Consider the following 21,740-nt stretch of genomic DNA (forward strand, 5'->3'; position numbering starts at 1 on the left):
AAATAAATGTAAAATACAAGACTTGCGTAGATGTAAGAAGATGTCTGCAGCTGCTTCCTGTTCTGTCACAGTTCTGTCACATTAGGAAACCCATTGGAACGCATAGCGGCCATGTTGGAACGCATGGCGCATGCGTAGTAAGTTGGTCTCGTCCGAACGTCACTTCCGGTTTTAGATCTGATAGGTATACAGTATGCGGATGTTCCGTCCACTCTACCTCCTCTGACCACTTCCGGTGTGTGTCCCGCCCCTCTCCGGCTGCTTCGCCACGTCAGGCCAGCGCTACCCTCCCCTTCCCATCCTGGTACACAGCGGTAAGTGGTCAGTAAGCGGTGCAGATAATGGTGAAGACATTGTGTGTGATCAGTGAATGACGTGTCTGTATTGTGTGCAGGGGGTGAAGGATGGAGACTCTCTACAGAATCCCGTTTTCAGTGCTGGAATGTCCCAACTTGAAGCTGAAGAAGCCGTCCTGGCTCCATATGCCCTCAGCTATGACGGTGTACGCCGTGGTGGTGGTCTCCTACTTCCTCATCACTGGAGGTAAGTACACAGCTACTGACATCTGCACTTCTCATTCATACATGCAGGGTTTGCTGCATAATCCTATGGAACACACTGCCACAATCATACCTGGTATCAGTCATTAATCATAGCTGGGGGTCATACCATGTCCCACAGGTTCGGGTGCTGGGCTTTCTACTGGGTGCAGTATGGCACATACTGCCATTGCCAAGCCTTGATTGATATATACACCCACTGTATTACAGGTACATATATAAATACTGTATATCTGTATGTGTCAGCTCCTGGTCTTCCAGATGCTGCAAAGCACTGATAGAGGAGGGGGGCAATGACACAGATCCCATAACCACAGTAATATGTGCTCTGATCACAGCTCTTTCTATAAACTGGAACCTATAAATGTAGACTGTGCCCTATTGTAGGCTTTTCATTTTAGTATTGTTTCCCATCTGTTTGCAATCTCTTTGGCAATGTACACTGGATTGCACATACAGCTCCGTGGACACCCGCAGCATCTGCTGGGTGCTAGAATCCTCTCTTGTGTACATGGATGTAGGGATGAGCTCGGGTATGGTCAAATCCTGAGTGCAAACAGAGGAATCAGTACTACTACCCATATAAAATTGATGATAGATCTCCCGGGTGCTCAATCCACAGTCGTTAGCTGGGTAGTTAATGTAGAAAGATGATCCGCACGCCAGTTGTTGCGCTTAAGAAGTCTTCATTTTATTCGAAAACCGCAGCGTAAAACGGCAGGTAAAATCAGTTAACGCGTTTCTGCCTATAAGGCATTAGTCATACCTGAAACGCATCAACTGATTTTATCTGTGTTTGTACATTGTGGTTTAAAAAAAAAATAATGAAGATTTTTTAAGAGCAACAACCGGTGTGCGGATCATCTTTCTACATGGTCTAAGTACCGGTTCACACTATAGCGATGACAGACGTCGCGTGTAATTCGGAGCGCACTGCTCTGAAAATCACATGCGATGTCTGTGTGATGCAAATTCAGCCATACAGATTGTATGGGTGAATTTGCATTGGATTCAGACAGAACACCCACAGGATCCTTTTTGGGTCTGCAGGAGAATCAGATCACATGGTGGTTCACATCAATGCGATCTGATTCATGTCCGAGCTGTCACTTTGCACTGCGATATGCAAACTGATCTGGGGGTTCTGTTAACTTTGTATTGACACCCCCAGCGATTCACATATGGCAGCGTGAACTGCCTGTGATTTGAATGCGATGCGGGAACCCGCAGTGGTTGCAGGGTTTCCACATTGCATATATGTGAACTGGCAGTAAATCCATATGATGAATCCTACCAGGAAGCTGTCATCTGTGCTAGGCCAATTATAAGTGGCTGAAGCACTCCCTAATACAAAGCCCCACGTATACAAGAGTTATGTATACATTCAGCTGCAGAGCAAAGAATGGCCTGGCCACGTATGATTGGCCCAGTATTGATAACAGCTTTCTGGGGGGATCTGAAAAAGCATGAACTCATCCCTGCGTGGGAGTTCCATCACCCCAATATAGCCAAAGAGCTGGAACCTAATGAGCAGGGCCCTTCAATTTCTCCTGTATTGTAACTGTAATGCCTGCCCTAACGCTGTGCAAACTGTTGGCGCTATATAAATCCTGAATAATAATAATAACCGGGAAGAAGACTGGGCGAAGATGCTGGCAATGGAGCGGGAGGGGAGTATAGCCCCTCTTTAAAGAGACTCTTTAACTGTAGTCTGACCCATTTATACTCCCCTTCTCTGCACTCCACACCACCCCCAACTTTGTTCTGAGACCTAAGCCCTAACTTCTATGTAATACATTTTTGATGGTTTTTAATGTTTACTCAGGGTTGATGTCACTCCCTCCCTCTTTTGGTGGTGTTTGGGCCTGACAGTTGCCCTCTCAAGCCTGAGCACTGCATGCTGGGAGGATGTCACATGCCCCCTTATACCCAGAAGCACTGAATATTGAGGAGCAGCAAAGAAGCATGGTATAGGGTGCCTGAGGTTTGGGCTACTGTGGGATTCTGTCATTTTGCCATGAATAGGTATCATTTTAGAATCTGTTAAGGGCTCATTCACTATTGTGGCTTAGAGAAGTGGATAGCAGTTAAAATGGGCGGTTGTCTGAAGTTTATTTGCCCCCCCCCCCCAATTACCTAGCACGGTGGCATTATACACATGTTGCGATGCTTTGATCCATGGCAAAAATTATACGCCCCCATATCGTGCATTAAATGGGGCTGCACCATAACTGCATGCATTGCACAGGGTTGCGGTGATGTGAGTATTTCAGGGTTAAAACAAATGGGGGGGGGGGGGGGGCAAATATCACCTGCCAGCCAGCCAGCACCTTTTACCAACATGTTCCTTGTCAGCTAATTTGCATCCAGAACATCTGATTGACCCCCTAATGTTGCCCCTCCCTTTTCCAATCAGGTTGCAATGTACAGTAGATTGCAGAAAACTGACACAAAGTCAGATTCAAAAGGTTACACTAATTGTGTTTAAATATATATGTAATATTTATTTAATGAGTTTTTACTATATCTACTTCAAGTTTACTTTCTCCTTATGCCTTGTGCAGTGATTGTCCACCCAACTACCGGTAGTTTTGAATATTATAAATGTACATATTTTGGTCTATGTAAAGTTTTTTTCATACATACTTGCACAGTTAAATAGGTACATAGATCATGTCCGCTAAATTGTGTTAAAGGTGTTAGCATTTTGCATAACATGCGTGACTTAAGGAAAATTTGTCATGTTATAGGATAAGTTCACCTTTGGAAATATGTTTAGTGTGTGTGGTGTGTTTTTTTTTTTTTTTTTTGGGGGTGGAGCATGCAACCTGTTTCAGCTCCTACAGCCTCTCGCCAATCCCCCCCCCCCCCCTCATTGTGACAGCGCCACCCTCTGTCACAATCTGTGAATAAATGAGCTACAAGTACTTCCTGTCATTCAGTAACTGCCTGCCCATATGAGGTGCAAGTAGACAGATACACTGACAGTCTTCAGGAGCCTAAAGTTGGACCAGTGATCTGATCCCTGGTGCAATGCTTTACAGGCTCCTTTAAAAAATTAAAATAATAAATGCACTTTTTTTTTTTACTGGCAAAAAAAATATGTATTTATTTTTAGAAACTTATCCTTTAAACCTGGCCATAGACACAGGATGGCGGTTGAATTGGCCTTCTTTAAAGTGATATTAAAGGTTGGCCTTTTCGTTTTTTAAAATAGTAAATATTTTATACTTACCTGCTCTGTGTAATGGTTTTGCACAGAGTAGCCCTGATGGTCCTCTTCTTGGGTCCCCCGCCAGCGCTTCTAGCTCTGCCCACCTTCCAGTACCCCTCCAACAAGCTGCTTTCTAGGGGAGTTGTGGGCTTAATCCTGAGCTGCACTGTGTGCATCTATTGACACACAGTGTGGCTCAGCCCTGAACTCCCACTCCCTCATCACTGGATTTGATTGACAGCAGCGGGAGCCAATGGTTCTCGCACAGTTCAGTAAAGAGGGAGAGAGACAGCAGCGGCGCTGCTCTCATGCATAATGCTGGACTGAGATTGGCTCAGGTAAGGTTTTTCTTTCAGAGGGGGGGGGGGGGGGGATCTGGGGAGGCAGCTGAAGCTCATAGGTTTTTTACCTTTTAACGCAGAGAATGCATTGAGGTTAAAAAAAAAAAAAAAAAAAAAAAAAACACTTTAACCAATCCCATTTGTGAAGTGAGACCGGGCTTGAAAAATTTGCTTTGAATCTAAAAGCCAGTTTCTTTTTTTTTAAGCATAGTATGGGTTGTCAGAGCCCAGGGCAAGGCAAGTAATTTGTGCCCCATATTCACATTTACACCTGGGCATTTTGATATTGCGGTAGGATCACTGTGATTCTGCCTGCGATCTGAAAATGCACTGCAATCGCAAAACGCAGGTCCAGGTGTCATTTTCAATTGCACCCAACGCACAGTGTGCTTTTTCTGCAATTGTCTATTTACTGTGCGGCAAATCGCTTTGTGTGAAGCTTGTCCCCCTAAAAGGAGCAGGAGCTTTTTTTGGACAACAAGCTTCACGTAATGTGATTTGCCGTACAGCAATCACAGAAAAACCGCACCGCGTTTTAGGTGCCATTGAAAAGATTCTGCCGTAATCTCAAAGCACCCAGCTTTGAATGGACCCACCCTTTTTGCATTGAAGTCAGTGGGAGGCAGTGGTGGGGGGAGAGGGAGACAAAATCATACCTTTACTGAAATCGCACAGAAACTGAAATGACATTGCGATTGCAGTACACTGTTAATCCAGGCGGCGCCAGGACACAATTTCTAGTCCCCATGGTGACCTGGCACCTGGGATTTGTCCAGCCCTGAGTTTAGAAATATGTTTTCTGCCACCACAGGCCTTGTTTCTGAAATGCTAGTTGCCAGGCTGAATTTGTCTGACAGACTTGGGCCCTTGCAGCGCCTGAGTGTGAGAAAAGTGTTGTAATCCTAAGTCTGTAATTGATCTGTTTTGATGGCTCAAAAAGCATTGAGGCCAAAGCATCATCATGATAGCTATACTACTAGCATTTAAAAAAAAAAAAGTCAGCCTGCATTTTTTTCAATGAGCTGGGTAGCAAATGGTTAACTGCAATGATCGTTCCAGAATTGCTGCCATTTTTTTTTTATTATTATTATTTACTGTTTCAATAATGGCTGATAGTAAAGCTTTTACTATTTGTCTGGCTCAGTGACAGGAAAGCACAGAAGCTGCACTGTTCTTTGTCCAACCCCACTGTAGGGTGAGGGCTATACTATCCGCCATCATTGAAACCAGTAATAAAGGAACAGATGCATTCCTAGAGGTAAGAAGAACAAAAAGGGCGCACCAACCTAGCGCATTATCCTGAATAAATATGACTGGCGCGTTTCGAGGCCTAGCCTCTTCCTCAGAGCCACCAAGAGGCTAGGACTTGAAACGCGTCAGTCATCTCATCATGAACGATTATATGGACTAAACACGGACTTTTGAGCAATCCAGCTTGATACGCTTTACTTTTATCTACGTCTGTGAGTAGCCATTTTTTATGTCATTTAAATAAAGCCTTATATTGAGGATAATGCGCTAGGTTGGTGCGCCCTTTTTGTTCTTCTTGCTTTTAGTATCGGTGGACTACCCCAGTCCGTTAAGGGCAGCAAGACTCTAGCCATCTGAGAAGCCAGTTGTCAGTCCCGTGGACTGTGTGGTCGAGGGGCCTGGATACCAAGCACAGGAGAAGGGTGGTTACACCTTATTGTTTTTTGGAGCATTCCTAGAGGTACCTTATTACGGTTAGCTCCCGGTTAGTCTGCACTTGGACCGAAACAACTAATCAATGCTTTTTGCAGAAACGTACTACAGTTCGTTTAACATGGTTTCCTATGGGACGCGTTCACATCTGTGCTTTTTTCAGTCGCTGCCTAAAGGGTCAAGGACTTTTTTCCAACACAAAAACTGTGCTTTTTTTTTGCTTTTGTGGTTTCAATAGACTTTAAGGAGAAGCTGCAGAAAAGCACAAAGTGCGATTTATATTTACCCCTGCATAGAGATATTTAAGAATAAATTACCTTTTTTAAAAAAAAAAAAACTTTACATATTACTTAAATTATCCACAACACTTTTTTTTAAGGTTATTATCGGACTAATCGACAAAAATCGGCCAACTAATCGAGTATGAAAATAATGGTTAGTTGCAGCCCTACTCCGCACATCAAAAATAAATTCTTGGGAGTTGTCCTTTATTACAAATTAGTATCAGTGCTGAATTACAGCTATTAGGAAAATCCTAAATGACCAAGAGACTTTCTTTCAGAGCAGATGGTTGCAGCGTTACTGACAGTCCTTGCTAACACCAATTTTTACCCATTTACAAATGTAGCTGGTAGTGACTCTGGGGCCCTGATGTCATTACAAGTTGTGAATGACGTTGACTTTAGCCTACCACTCCTCTCCCTATTGATGGGCGGTGTGGAATGCAGAGAAATGTAGTTGGCAGTTACGTTGTAATGATAAATGGCCCGCAGCCCTGAAGTGAAATACGAGAAAAGCGGTCTGATCAGATCACTTGACTTCTATATTGAATCCGTAAAATATTTAAAGTAGAACTAAAGTCAAAGCTTTTTTTTCAATTATGGAGTAATGGAGGGTTATTAACCCTCAGTTTTTTGCCATATATGTCCCATTGGGGAGATTTCCCTTCACTTTCATAGTAAAAACAGGAAGTGAGAGCAAATCCCTCCAAAGTGAGGGAATTCCTGGTTGTCACCAGAATCAGCATCCCCATAGGAAAATTCCCCTCTATTCATGTTCTGGTGGGATTTCTTTAACATAAAAAGGGGGCACAGACAGGTATAAAAAGCTGATGGTAGTTCTAATTTATCTCCACTCTATCCAAAACCCCCAAAAAAGTTTTGCCTTTAGTCATACTGTAGAGTAAGTTTTAAATGTCTTCACTGTACTGACAGTGTCACCTGTCAGTGTTTGTGTGACTGGAGTTCAGCCTTAATCTGTGGATATGTAAAGTGTTGTGTTTTTTTTTTTTTTTTTTTTTTTTAATGGTAGAAGTTGTGAAAATGTGGAATAGTTTTTTTAAAGAAATTGGCATTAAAATATTCAGTAGTTTGAAAGTATATAACTACATACCGTATGTAAAAGCACAACCTTTAAACTATTCATTTTAATATAAAAAAATGAAGGGTTGTTGATCCTAGGAGTTTATCCCATGTTGTCTTTGGGGGTCTGGAACTTTCTTTACTACAAGAGCAGATGGGACCAAACTGAATAAGGTTTTTTTGCCTGGATCACCCCTACAGGTTAAAGGTTTAAAGGATGCAAGATTGTTTCATCTTTTCTTTTCCATGTTTTTTTCTTTCATTTTGATTGTGTGAGATGTTACTTTCTCTATTCAGTTAGGAAAATGTATTTTATTTAAAAATTTTTTTTTTTTTTTTTTTTTTTTTACATTGTTTTTCTTCCTTCTCTTTGTGTCTGTGCACCTAGGGATCATTTATGATGTCATTGTGGAACCACCTAGTGTCGGATCCATGACCGATGAACATGGACACCAAAGACCGGTAGCTTTCCTGGCCTACAGGTGAGCGCAAAAGATGTGTAAAACCTTCCTAACTTGGTTTCTTCTTATCTTTTTTTAACCACTTGTCAACCGCACTATAGCCAAATGACCACTACAGTGTAGTAGTCTAGTTCTGGGAGGGCACCTCTTGACGTCCTCACAGAACCCCGCACCCTTTGGAAACTGATCACAGATCGAGGTAAGGGGCCAATCACAGCGGCCCTTTAAAATGTTATCAGCTACAGTGCATCTGGAAAGTATTCACATGTACATAAGTATTTACAGCCTTTGCCATGACACTTAAATTGAGCTCAGGTGCATCCTGTTTCCACTGATCATCCTTGGAGTGTTGATACAATTTGATTGGAGTCCGCCTGTGGTAAATTCAGTTGATTAGACATGATTTGGAAAGGCACACACCTGTCTATATAAGGTACCACAGTTAACAGTGCATGTCAGCACAAGCCATGCCATGAAGTCCAATGAATTGTTTGTAGACCTCCCAGACAGGATTGTATCAAGGCACATCTCTGGGTACTGGTACAGAAAAAATTCTACAGCATTAAATGTCCCAATGAGCACAGTGGTCTCCATCATCCATAAGTGGATGAAGTTTGGAACCACCAGGTGTCTTCCCAGAGCGGGGTGCCCAGCCAAGCTGAGTGATCAGGGGAGAAGGACCTTAGTCAGGGAGGTGACCAAGAACCTGATGGTCACTCTGACAGACCTTCAGCGTTTCTCTTTGAAGAGAGGAGAACCTTCCAGAAGAACAACCATCTCTGCAGCACTCCACCAATCAGACCAGTGTGGTAGAGTGGCCAGACGGAAGCCACTCCTCAGTAAAAGGCACATGACAGCCTGCCTGGAGTTTGCCAAAAGGCATCTGAAGGACTCTGACCATGAGAAACAATATTCTCTGGTCTGATCAAACAAAGATTGAACTCTTTGGTCTGAATGACAAGCGTCATGTCTGGAAGAAACTAGGCACTGCTCATCACCTGGCCAATACCATCCCTACAGTGAAGCATGGTTGTGGCAGCATCATGCTATGGGAATGTTTTTCAGTGGCAGGAACTGGAAGACTAGTCAGGATCGAGGTAAAGATGAGTGCAGCTATGCACAGAGACATCCTTGATAAAAACCTACTCCAGAGCGCTCTGGACCTCAGACTGAAAATCTTTCAACAGGACAACGACCCTAAGCACACAACCAAGATATCAAAGAAGTGGCTATCCGACAACTCTGTGAATGTCCTTTAGTGGCCCAGACTTGAACCCGATTGAACATCTCTGGAGAGATCTGAAAATGGCTTTGCACCGACGCTCCCCATCCAACCTCATGGAGCTTGAGAGGTCCTGCAAAGAAGAATGGGAGAAACTGTCCAAAATAGGTGTGCCAAGCTTGTAGCATCATACTCAAAAATACTTAAGGCTGTGATTGGTGCTTCAACAAAGTATTGGGAAAAGGCTGTGAATAATTATGTACCTGGGATTTTTTTTAGATTTTTTAATTTGAATAAAATTTGAAGATTTCAAACAAACTTCTTTCACGTTGTCTTTATGGGGTATTGCTTGTAGAATTTTGAGGAAAATAATGCATTTAATTTTGGAATAAAACTGTAACCTAACAAAATGTGGAAAAAGTGAAGCGCTGTGAATACTTTCCGGATGCACTGTATGTCCAATCACAGCTTATCACATGTAAGCAAATGCCAGCTATCGGCATTTCCTTTCCTCAGCCCTGTCGCTGCCTGAGAAAAGGAAAGCAGATAACTGGCGATCCCGTGAAAGAGGACATTTACATTGCCCTAATCATCAGTGTAGCTTATCAGTGCCCATCTGTGCTGCCTGATCAGTGTAGCCTCATCAGCGCACATCAATGAAGAAGAAAAATGATTTATTTGCAAAACTTTATGACTCAAACAAAGAAAAAATTGTGTTTTTTTTTTTTTTTTTTTTTTTTCTTTGTTTAGCAAAAAATAAAAAACCCAGTGGTGATTAATTGCCACCAAAAGAAAGTTCTGTCGGTCTCAAAATAAATGATACAAATTTCAGATGGCTACAGTGTGGCATGACCACCCAATTGTCCTTCAAAATGCGACCACACTGAAAGCTGGAAATTCGCCTGGGCACAAAGGGGGTGAAAGTGCCCAGTAGGCAAGTGGTTAAAGGATAAGTTCACCTTTTTGGAACATGTTACAACCATATTTAGAGTGTAACATGTTACAAATCCTCTGCCCCCCGCATAAAGATGTTTTTTAAAAAAAAAAAAAAAAAAAAAGGTGAACTTATTATTTAAAGGACAATGTCAGCAGTTGGGAATGGGACACGAGGAGGAGAGTGGGTGCTGCATTACCCTTAATGCTCCATATTCTCAAGTTTTTTTTCCTGCCACCAAAATCTTTATCGACAACGGTTTTTCTGACCTGCAGTGGATAAAGCCGATAAGTACCACAAGCAATGGCTCAGAGTCAGTCGATTAGTGCATTGATATTCTGAAAACAAACGTAAAGCAAGGCCATATTTATTTCACTTGCAGTACACCTCCTAAGTGGCCTTGTCGCAGCTGGAGAAAAAACAGATAGGACATTAGACTCTGTGTACTGCAGCCTTCTGCAATCTTTTTGCAGCCTTCTTTACTTCAGAGGACACTCTTAAGTTACTTCTGGAGATAGCATAGGGACTTTGCACTGGGATAAATGAGCAGCTGACTTCTGTTGGGCAAAAAGTAAATCCTCCGCAATAGAGGGGCAAAACTGTCTGAGATGCTACAGCTTCTATTGCCTTTTTTTCCCACGCTGCCTAAGCAAGGCCATCTACATGTGCAGTTATTCATTTGGTTGTCAAATGTATTTCTTACATATGTTAAATGTTATATGTGTAATGAAACAAAATCTTGGATCCCTAAATATGAAAAAAGGCAAAATAATGCAGGCTATACAAGATTGTAGTTTCCAGGATGTCTTTGTACTTCCATCCACAGAGTGGAAAGAATATTGTATAGGCATCGTTCATCAAATTTCCACTGGTAACTTTCCTAGACAATCCTTTCATCACTAAGTAAATATTGTCTCCATCCACAGATGGTATCTGCTTGCTTTGCTGACATAGGTCCCCAACCTAAATTTGGTGTAGTTGTTACAATTTGACCATCTGCCACAGTGGCCAATTCTCATTTGTCTGAATGACCTCAGTGACCAATATTTATATTTGAATGTTGAACATCAGGGATAGTTTACAAAGATTAAAATATATAGGTATGGTGCCCATTACAACACATTTTACTGTCAATCACAGAATCCAAATGTTTGGCACATTGATCAAAAATGACATACTCTGCCTAACTACTGCAACACCTTAAAGCGGTGTTCTGCACACTGTAGCTGCTGACTTTTAATATAAGGACACTTACCTGTCCTGGAATCCAGCAATGTCAGCACCCCAGCCAATGTTTTCATCAGCTGTCGGATGCTGCCGCCGCCATTGCCGGTAAGGGAAGGCTTAATGGGCAGATCCCTACTGCGTATGTGTGAAGCACGTGGAGCTCGGTTACTGGCCAGAAAGCAGGGGAAGGAGGTGGGGTTTCACTTCACCCCCACTGTTTTTTTTTTTTTTTTTTTAAAGGATATGTTCACCCTTCGTAAAATGTTACATTCATATTCAGGGTGTAACATGTTACAAATGTACCGGCCCACGGTTGGTTGCTAAACTCTAGCTATGTTTGCACTTTAGAAGATTGAAGTTGTTGTTAGTGCTTGTTGGAGATGCCTTGTATTTTTATAATTTTACATCACGATTCATGTAGAGGTTTAAAGCGGTAGTATACTCCAAAAAAAGAAAAAAAAAAACCCTGCAAGACAAAGGCATAATGAGCTAGTATGCATCGCATACTAGCTCATTACGAAAAGCTTACCGCTGGACCTTCAGAGCGCATGCGCCGCTAGCGACAGCTGCTGCATGCAGTGCAAATATCTCCTAAACCGTGCGGGTTTAGGAGATATTAATTGTACCTACAGGTAAGCCTTATTATAGGCTTACCTTTTGGTAAAAGTCACAAAAATTGGTATACTACCGCTTTAAGTGGTTCCTGTAATGTATGTTTAAGTATATGTGGTAGAATATGCTGCACTTTATTGCCTAAGATTGTGTATACATTTATAGATGTAATGTCTCCACAGAGTGAATGGTCAGTATATCATGGAAGGACTGGCATCAAGCTTCCTTTTTACTATGGGAGGTTTAGGATTCATTATCCTGGATCGATCCAATGCACCAAATATTCCAAAGCTGAACAGATTCTTGCTGCTTTTTATTGGATTTGTTTGTGTTCTGCTCAGCTTCTTCATGGCAAGAGTCTTCATGAGGATGAAGTTGCCGTAAGTTTTCACATATATGCATCATGTTACCCTAAGATAAATGTCCACTTTGTGTCTGTCTACTGTTTTCTGTCATTTCATACCTATAGTTAAAATAGTTTGTTACCATTCTAAAGGCCAGCTAATAGTCCATGTTTTTCAGTTCCTTTCACAGGTAAGATATATAGTACACTGTCAAGGCCCTAATTCATCAGTGTGTCCCAGATACTGGTTGTCTGCTTGTCCCATAGAGTGAGATTCAAACTTCCATTCTCTGAAAGTTAATATTTAAAAGTATAGCTAAAGGCAAAACTGTTTTATTTTTGGATCGAATGGAGATGAATTAGAACACCTGCCAGGTTTTTATTGCTGTCTGTGTGCCCCCTGTTAGGAAAATTCACCCTCTCTATTTGTCCTGTTTACCATTATCATTGAAAGTAAGAGAAAATCCCAAACTTTGGGTTGTCCTCAGAAAAGTAATAAAAGGGGAAATTTTCCAATGTGGACACTAATTCTGATGACCGGGGGGGGGGGGGGCACCAAGGGATTCCACTAATTTGCAGGGATTACCTCCGGTTTTGGATATGGGTCCAGAAGTGAAAGGAAATCTCTCCAATGGAACACAGATGGAAAACAAAAAACTTACAGGGGTTATAACCCTCTCTTACTCCATCCAATATTAAAAAAAAGGTTTCCCTACACTTTTACTTTATGTGTGGTTAAAGTAACTTTTCACAACCCTGGGCAATTTGGTTCAAACATATGATGATCAAATATGTATTTTCCTTCAAGCCGAACCTCAGTTAAAAACTGAAGTTTGGTTCTACCCCAACACCGACAGTAATGGAGCCTTTTTTTTTTTTTTTTGGTTGGAGCGGGTACATAGTCTTGTTTGCATTTTTGGTTGGAGTTTTCTGGCAGCTAAACTGCTAAACGCACCTACATGTGTACAAAAACGCTCTGTATGAGCGTTTTTTTTTTTTTTCTGCGAAGGGAACTGGTGGTTTTTAAGCCCAGTGTGCATGAAGCCTATGTGAAAGCTGCATGTTATATTGCTTAGTGGATCCAGATAATTACAAAGCTGAAACTGCATACGCTTTTCCTGTAAAGCCTAGCTTAGATCTGACTACTGTCCCACTTTTTAAGTGCCTTCCTATTAATCACTGAGTCTGCCAATCCCTAGGGGGAGCCAAAGGAAGCCTTGTGAAGCAGAAACATGGTAAACTTTTACAAATGAGTACATGTGCTTCTGTTTGGAAGCATGCACTGCCAGTGGGTACTAGTTTAAAAGGATCATGGCCTTTAAGATACAAAGCTCCCACGTTGTGTTTTAATAGGCAAAACCTGAGTTGTTTGCCAATTAGTTCAAATATACAAAAACTTGCATAAACATTTACAACCTAAATAAGGAGGTATTTACAGTACATGCAGCCGCTCGCGCTCTGAAGGTCTGGGGAGACCTTCAATTTATTTGCCGGGAGCTTGCCGGAAAATCACTCCCGCGCGCATGCGCGGGAGTGACGTCATTGCGGCTCCGGCCAATCATCGCGCCGGAGCCGTCTCTTCCGGCCAATCACCGCGCCGGAGCCGCCGAACCCGGAAGAGACGGCGAGGGATCATGGCAGCGCCCGCAGCGATGTCCGGGGGTCTGTGTGGGGGCTTCGTTGTAAGGTAAGTTACACATAATGGGCTAGTATGCGATGCATACTAGCTCATTATGCCTTTGTCTTGCAGGTTTTTTTTTTTTTTCTATTCTAGGGTTTACAACCGCTTTAAAGGAGTTGTAAAGGCAGAAGTTTTTTTTATCTTAATACCTTATTTTAAGATAAAAAGCCTTCTGTGTGTAGCTGCCCCCCCCGCACCCCCTAATACTTACCTGAGCCCTATCTCTATCCAGCGATGTCTACAAATTCCCTCGGCCATCTGGGACTTTCCCTGCTGATTGGCAGAGACACAGCCATTGGCTCCCACGGATGTCAATCAAAGTCAATCAAGAGAGAGGGGTGGGGCCAAACGGCAGCTCCATGTCTGAATGGACACACAGCTGCAGCTTGGATCTTTTTTTTTTGTTTAACAAGACTTTACAATCATTTTAAATCGCGCTACTTCAGTGCGATTTCAAAGCCGCACATCAGTGCTATTTGCACTGCCTATTTCATTGTGGCTTGCGACTTCAGTCTATACAAGTTGTAATAAAATTGTCATAGTAGTGCAGGAACCTTTTTCAAAGTTGCTGCAAAACGAGTCGCAACTATTTGAACGGTTCCATTGCCAACAAGGGCATGCAACTTGTCATGCGGTTTGGAACTGTCAAATCGCATGACAAATCACACTGGTGTGAACAAGGGTTTAAACAACTAGTGCTGAAGCTTACTAAAGCCTACTAGCAGATTGCCTAAAGGAAGCACTCATATTAGGATTTGTGCTTAGCATCTCTAAAGTGGACCTAAAGGTTGAATTCTTCAAAAGTAATGCTTAAAACTCTGCAGATTCTTGGTAAAACTTGTACTGCGCACACTGCTGTTATGTAAACCGAAACCCCTGTGAACAAGGCCTTGGCAGCTTCTTTGTAATGGATAAAATTTTGCTTCTGTATATTAAAACACTTAAGTTAGTTCACCTTTTTACCAAAAAAAAACTGCCTATGCAGATAAGAGGTGTCATGTAGATAAAATTAAAAACTGTGCAGCTTTCAAAGTTGAATAATGCCCTTGCATAGATGTAGGCCATTTATGTACCTTTATGAAGCCTGACTGGAATACTCCCGGAACATTGCTAAGAGAGGCCTAGTCATTACTGTTCACCCCCACCATTACAGGAGCGAGATCTTTCTCTGATTCACAAAGCACTGCACTTTCACAATTTCTTTCTCCTGATGCAGTAGATCTAAGCTCCGCTTTGTTTGGGAGCTCACTCCTTTGATGGTGGAGGTGAGCAGTAATGACCAAGTCTCTCTTGGCATTGTCCTAGGAGTTGTTCAGGAGGTACACAAATGACCTACACCTATAGCAAGGGTATTATTCAACTTTAGGTAAATCTGTACAGTTTGTTTTTATCTTCAGGCACCCCTTATCTGCTTGGTCAATTTTTTTTTTTCGTAAAAGTGAACTAACCCTTAAAATGAATTTTATGTTGGTACGTCAGTCGCACATTCTGTGTGTGTGCAGTTAGTTTTGCTTGCAGACTCTTAGTTTCATGTTTACACACTCCAATGATGCAAGAATATTTGTCATTTTTTTCTTTCTTACAGAGGATATTTGATGAGCTAAAGACGCCTATCATCAACACTTTGCAGTTTTATAGCAGTAATGATTGGAAGGAATGCAACGTCCACACTGTAAAAAGATGTAGAAATTGTGTGCAAGTGGCAAGAAAAGAAGCAAGGGTTACCGACCGCAAAATATTTTTGTAATTTTTTTTTTTCACTGCATTATATCCTTATTTCGTTCAGAATAAAACCTTCTGTTTTGGTAATTTTATGTATTTCTGCATGATTCTATAGTGTATTTGGGCAAAATACATAATCTGTTTAAGTATGTGGTTTCCAGGAAGGTGTTCATTGAACAGCAACTGGAGATCCTTACTTGTTGGTAAGGATGGTCAGGAATAACCAAGCTGGTCTTCTGACCTGGAGAAAAAATTCTTGCAAAATGCATACTGGAACCCAGAAGAAACTGTATGGAAAATTAAAGAAATCCTCCAGTGTAATATTTTCTTCAAATCTGTGACTGTGTAGGACATGCTGTCTACTCTTCTATGTCGTCTCTGCCTTAAAGGTTATTCCCTTTCTCAGAATATGGTCCTGAGCTGCCACACACTTAATACAGATGCTCACAGCAGAGGTCCAGTGCGTCCCCTGTTCTTCATTTGAGGGACAAATCGGGCCCAAATTTTTCCTGAATTTGAACCTGAAACTGAGCCAAAGATGCACAGGACCTCTGCAATCCGCTCCACAGCCGCCACGGAGATGTGTTAACCGACTCCGTTGAGAGCCAGGCACACTCCCCTGTCATGCACATTGGATGGGGGAAAACCCACATCCAATTCGCACCAGTGTGAACCCAGCTTTACTGTTGCATGACACTTGGTATCGCAATCATCTTCCTCTGCAGCCTGGATGTCATGTTTTCATCTCCCATCGTTCTCCCCTCCCTAGATCTTGCCCACTTTCCTTTGTACTGCACCCTCTCTCTCCTTAACACATTCGCCATCAGAGCAGCACATGCTGTGTAAGAATGAGCAATGCATGGAAATTTAGTCTCAACAGAGGAAAAGTTACATAGTGGTGACAAGTTGAAGTATAATGGTCTTTCCTCCAAGCTTGATCCTGTGTACTGAAAGAGGTCTCAACAAATCGTGACCACCACTTCACAGATAAAAATAAGGTATATAGACCAGAAAAACTTTTATGATAGGAAATGTCTATATTGTGAGTACAAACCCCAGTGGTGTAATTATTTTGGTTTCTTGTGGACCCACCTGTTAATTATATTGCTTAAACTTTCAAACTTTTTTTTTTTTTTTTTTTTTTTTTTATTATAATGGGTTTAAAGGAAACATACTGAACATTGCATGCTAGCTCCCTGTTTTTTGTCTTCAGTTATTTTCTAAACTTAGAACAAGCATTTTAATCATAAAGGTAAAAGCTCCAAAACGACATACTAGTTAAAAATAATTGACTTAAATAGTGCTGAAGCCATTGGGTTAACTTGATAGCCAAAAGCTAATATTTTCAGAATGTGGGGTCAGTAATGGCCGTCTCCATACTACTACAAAGGCAAAGGTTTGCTTTAAAGAATAACTAAACCCACAAACAATGTAATATATTGAACCTTTTTTTTTTCCCTTTATATTTGTAGCAGGTTTTCCAGGCATTGAGCCTGATTTGGGTCTGCCATTGTTACCGGTTACCTCTCCAGCCCATGTGAGCTGCGACCCTGGGTGTGAGAACTGAGACATTGACAACTCCGGCATCTTTGTTTTGTGGTTTTATTGTATTTAAGGGATGGGAGAAGGGAATGTGGGATACTCCTTTAGGCTCAACTAGATATAACTTGGGACTTTATCCAGAAAAAATGTCTGTTAACACTGCCTTGACTCCAGCCGATGCTCACTAATGCTTAGAACACACTGTAACTTGAAAGAAGTGCTGAATCCTCGACTTTTAAGTCCAGAAGACCCAGGACTGTAGAATATGAAACTGCTACTGCAAAGTCACTGACTATTCCCTTCAGCCTTGCACTGGCTTGAGGTAGCTTGTTGTGAATTCCTGTATGGCTGCAACTCTCAACTGGTACTCTGTACAATTCAGGGCCCAAACTGCAGGTGCCCCCTTTAACCTTTAGCTTGTCAGGGTCCACTGACTATGTACCCCCTCTGTTACTTCAGGGTCCTCAACCTAGGTACCCCCTTTTCAACTAGCTGACACTGGATCCCAGAACCTCCTCCGGAGTGGCCTCTAACACTTCACGCAGACCCCCAGGGGCAATCCTCAGTACTCACGACCTGTGTAGGCTTTCCTGGGACTGGACCCTTCTCGCTCTCCGCTGGTTCTCGGCACACCGGATCCCCTCAGCTCAACTCGGCACTCTCTGGATTCTCAGGCGACACCCCGAGACATCCACTTCCTCAGACAGGAGGAAAGACAGCCATTCTCTCCCTCCTGGGACTCTGCTCCCGCCAAAGACACCAAGTCATGCGCCCCCCCTTCAGACTTATACCCTCCCCCAGAATCCTCTGCGGCAGAATCTGACTCTTGGGGTAGATACATGCCTGAATGTATCTCTGATTGATTGGGTTTCCTCCACTGCCCTATCAGAAGCCTCCAATAGAGCGAGTGGGGAGACTCCCCTTCTCAGAAGACACACTTGGGAGCCATGACAACCTACCTGACAGAAAGGAACATGGCCCTGCTGTTAAGCAGACAAGGCCTACTATGCATTTACCTAGCACCTACCTTTAGGGTGCTACATGTTTATTTGGTAATCCAGTGAATACACCTGTCCTCTCCCAGGTTGGCTACACAGCTCCCCTGGTCATCTTTGCAGTGCAGCCTGCCTAGTAACTCCTTGATACCTCATTGCTTGTTCACACCATGCCTGATGGCTGAACTCTGTCTGGGTGCAGGTTCATTTAAGGAACAAAGTGAACAATTTACTTTCAACTATTTTACAAGTTTTAGGCTACGTTCACATGTTGGTGCAGCGGATCACAGGCAGAATCACTGCGATCTGGAAATCATTGCAAATCGTGGGACGCCTGTGCGATGCCGTGATTTGCAATGGCACCCCAAACGCTGTGCGATGTTGCCGTGATTTCCGCCTGCCGAATCGCGGTAACATCGCGCAAACAGAATCGCGGGACGGATGATCGGGTGAACAGATTATTGGGTGGGGCTGGGGAAGACCCAGCTGTCATGGTACACGTGGGTACCAATGACATAGGCAGAGGAAGATGGAGAGTCCTAAACGATTTCAGGGACTTAGGCGCTAAGTTGAGGAGAAGGACCTCCAAGGTAGTATTTTCCGAAATACTACCTGTACCTCGAGCCACACCAGAGAGGCAGCGGGAGATTAGGGAAGTTAACGAGTGGCTGAGGAGCTGGTGTAGTAAGGAGGGTTTCGGGTTCCTGGAGAACTGGGCCAACTTCTCAGTCGGCCACCGGCTCTTTGGTAGGGACGGATTGCACCTAAATGGGGTGGGTGCAGCCGTACTGGGTGAGAGGATGGCCAAAAAGTTAGAGGGGCTTTTAAACTAGGGAATGGGGGGAGGGTACAGATGTAGAATTAGCCAGCGGTAAGCAAGTTTCAGAGGGCAGAAATGGGGGCATTAGCTGTAGGGTGTTCTGAGCTCCTATACCCAGGGTGGGTATGGGGAAAAATCAAGAGAGTAGCCTAAAAACATTAAATGAGGATATATGTAACCGGTCAAAATTAAGAGGTTTGTATACCAATGCCAGAAGCCTGGCCAACAAGATGGGAGAACTGGAGCTGCTGATGTTTGAGGAGGACTTAGATTTTGTGGGGATAACAGAGACTTGGTTTGACAGCTCTCATGACTGGATGGCGACCATTCAGGGGTATTCCCTTTATCGCAGAGATAGAGAGGGTAAAAAAGGGGGAGGGGTATGTCTGTATATTAAGAACAGTATACAGGTAAATATGAGGGATGATATTAATAATGGAGCTAAGGACGAGGCAGAATCCCTATGGGTAGAGCTTCAAAGGGAAGGCACGGTGGGGAAGGTAATATTGGGCGTATGCTATAGGCCCCCCAACCAGAGGGAGGAGGGGGAGGCGGACCTCATTTTACAGATAGGATTGGCAGCAAGGACGGGAAACGTCATTATAATGGGGGACTTTAATTATCCAGATATAGACTGGGCAGAAGGAACCGCACACTCAGCCAAGGCTAGGCAGTTCCTAAATGTTTTGCAGGACAATTTCATGGGTCAGATGGTGAATGCACCGACGAGAAAAGATGTGGTACTTGACCTGCTGATTACCAACAATTCAGACCTGATCACGGATATAGAAATACGGGACAACTTAGGAAACAGTGACCATAGGTCAATAAGTTTCAGTATTAATTACAGTTATAGGAAGCAGAGGGGTAATATAAGGACGCTGAATTTCAAAAGAGCCAATTTCCCAAAACTGCGCTCGCTGCTAGAAAATATCAATTGGGATAGAACCCTGGGAACAAAGAACACGGAGGAAAAATGGGAGTGCTTCAAGAGCATACTTAACAAGGGGATTGACCAGTGCATTCCAAAGGGAAATAAATTTAAAAGAGAAAATTAAACCCTGGGTGGCTAACCTCCAACATAAAAATGCATATTAGTGCTAAAGAAAAGGCCTTCAAAAAATACAAGACTGAGGGGTCATTGGCAGCATTTAATCATTACAAAGAGTGTAATAAGAAATGTAAAGACGAAATCAGGGTGGCTAAAATAGAACACGAGAGACATATAGCGGAGGAGAGTAAAAAGAACCCCAAGAAGTTCTTTAAGTATATAAACAGTAAGAAAGCGAGGCCAGAACACATTGGCCCCATAAAAGATGACAAAGGTAATATGGCCACTGAGGACAAAGAAAAGGTGGAAGGGTTAAATCATTTCTTCTCTTCAGTCTTCACAAAAGAATCAGGGGGCTACACGAACCTAGCTTGTAAGGCTGAACTAAACAACACACCTCAGGAAATGCCGCCATGGCTAACAGAAGATAGACTTAGAACTAAACTAGAGAAACTTAACATAAATAAATCACCGTGACCGGATGGCTTGCACCCGAGGGTTCTTAAAGAGCTCAGCCAGGTGATTGCCAGACCCTTATTCTTGATCTTTAAGGATAGTTTACAGATGGGTATGGTGCCAGCTGATTGGAAAAAAGCCAACGTGGTACCAATATTTAAAAAGGGGCCGAGGTGTATCCCGGGGAACTATAGGCCGGTCAGCCTAACATCTGTAGTCTGCAAGATTTTGGAGGGGATGTTAAGGGACCACATACAGGACTTTAGTAATGAAAACTGTATTATTAGTAGTAATCTGCATGGATTTATGAAAAATCGTTCTTGCCAAACCAATCTATTAACCTTCTACGATGAAGTGAGCTGCCACCTAGATAAAGGTAAGCCGGTGGATGTAGTGTATCTGGACTTTGCAAAGGCCTTTGACACCGTTCCCCACAAACGCTTACTGTACAAACTAAGGAAGGTAGGTATGGACCATAAGGTGAGTACCTGGATAGAGAACTGGCTCCAGGGGAGAGTCCAGAGGGTGATGATTAATGGGGAGTACTCGGATTGGGCGGGTGTGGAAAGTGGGGTCCCCCAGGGTTCGGTCCTGGGACCAATCCTGTTTTTATTTATTCATAAATGATCTAGAGGAGGGGATATCTAGTACAATCTTGGTATTTGCAGATGATACTAAACTAGGCATGCCAATATCTTCTATGCAGGATGTGGAAACCTTACAAGCAGACCTGAACAAAATAACGGGGTGGGCAACTACATGGCAGATGAGGTTTAATGTTGAAAAATTAATTTACATTAATTAATTAAAGTAATGCACTTGGGGGCCAAAAACCAGAAAGCAAGCTACTCACTAGGGGGGGAACCTCTGGGTGAGTCTAAGATGGAAAAAGACTTGGGGGTACTGGTAGACAACAGGCTTGGCAGTGGCATGCAATGCCAAGCTGCTGCAAGTAAAGCCAACAGAATACTGGGATGTATAAAAAAGGGGATTCACTCCAGAAATAGAGATTATTCTCCCTCTCTACAAGACTCTGGTCCGGCCACATCTGGAGTATGCTGTCCAGTTCTGGGCACCGGTCCTCAGGAAGGATGTGCTGGAATTGGAAAGAGTCCAGAGAAGGGCAACAAAAATAATTAGGGGAATGGAGGACATCAGCTATGAGGAAAGGCTACAAGCACTGAACTTATTCTCTCTGGAGAAGAGACGATTGAGGGGGGATATGATATCAATGTACAAATACTGTACTGGCGACCCTGGCATAAGGAACAAACTATTCAGAGTAAGGGAATACAATAAGACGCGTGGCCACTCACTAAAACTAGAGGAAAGGCGGTTTAACCTTAAAATGCGTAAGGGGTTCTTCACTGTAAGAATGTGGAATTCTCTTCCACAAGCAGTCGTATCAGCAGGGAGCATTGATAGTTTCAAAAAACTGTTAGATGGTCACCTTAGAGACCACAACATACAGGGGTATACAATGTACGGTTAAAAGCAAACACACACACACACATC

The 21,740-nt window shown here is 42.9% G+C and overlaps 1 protein-coding gene across 4 annotated transcripts; it reads left to right on the forward strand.

The window, feature by feature from the left end:
* Window positions 1–219: 219 nt before the first annotated feature.
* On the forward strand, window positions 220–15,448 carry OSTC (oligosaccharyltransferase complex non-catalytic subunit; the record flags this gene model as incomplete). 4 transcript variants are annotated; one of them, XM_082275792.1, is made up of 5 exons in its annotated part: window positions 220–321; window positions 395–543; window positions 7,548–7,641; window positions 11,798–11,995; window positions 15,225–15,448. In XM_082275792.1, exons 2-5 carry the CDS (start codon window positions 405–407, stop codon window positions 15,241–15,243), a joined length of 450 nt encoding a protein of 149 aa, XP_082131918.1. In that variant the 5' UTR covers window positions 220–321; window positions 395–404. The 4 variants fall into 4 exon arrangements, with proteins under 4 accessions (XP_082131918.1, XP_082131916.1, XP_082131919.1 ...); XM_082275790.1 differs by having other exon boundaries at window positions 220–314; XM_082275793.1 differs by lacking the exon at window positions 15,225–15,448 and having other exon boundaries at window positions 220–314; window positions 11,798–11,999.
* Between the last annotated feature and the right edge of the window lie 6,292 nt (window positions 15,449–21,740).

This window comes from Pelophylax lessonae (genome assembly GCF_965119305.1).
Source record: "Pelophylax lessonae genome assembly, chromosome: 1".
Classification (NCBI taxonomy): domain Eukaryota; kingdom Metazoa; phylum Chordata; class Amphibia; order Anura; family Ranidae; genus Pelophylax; species Pelophylax lessonae.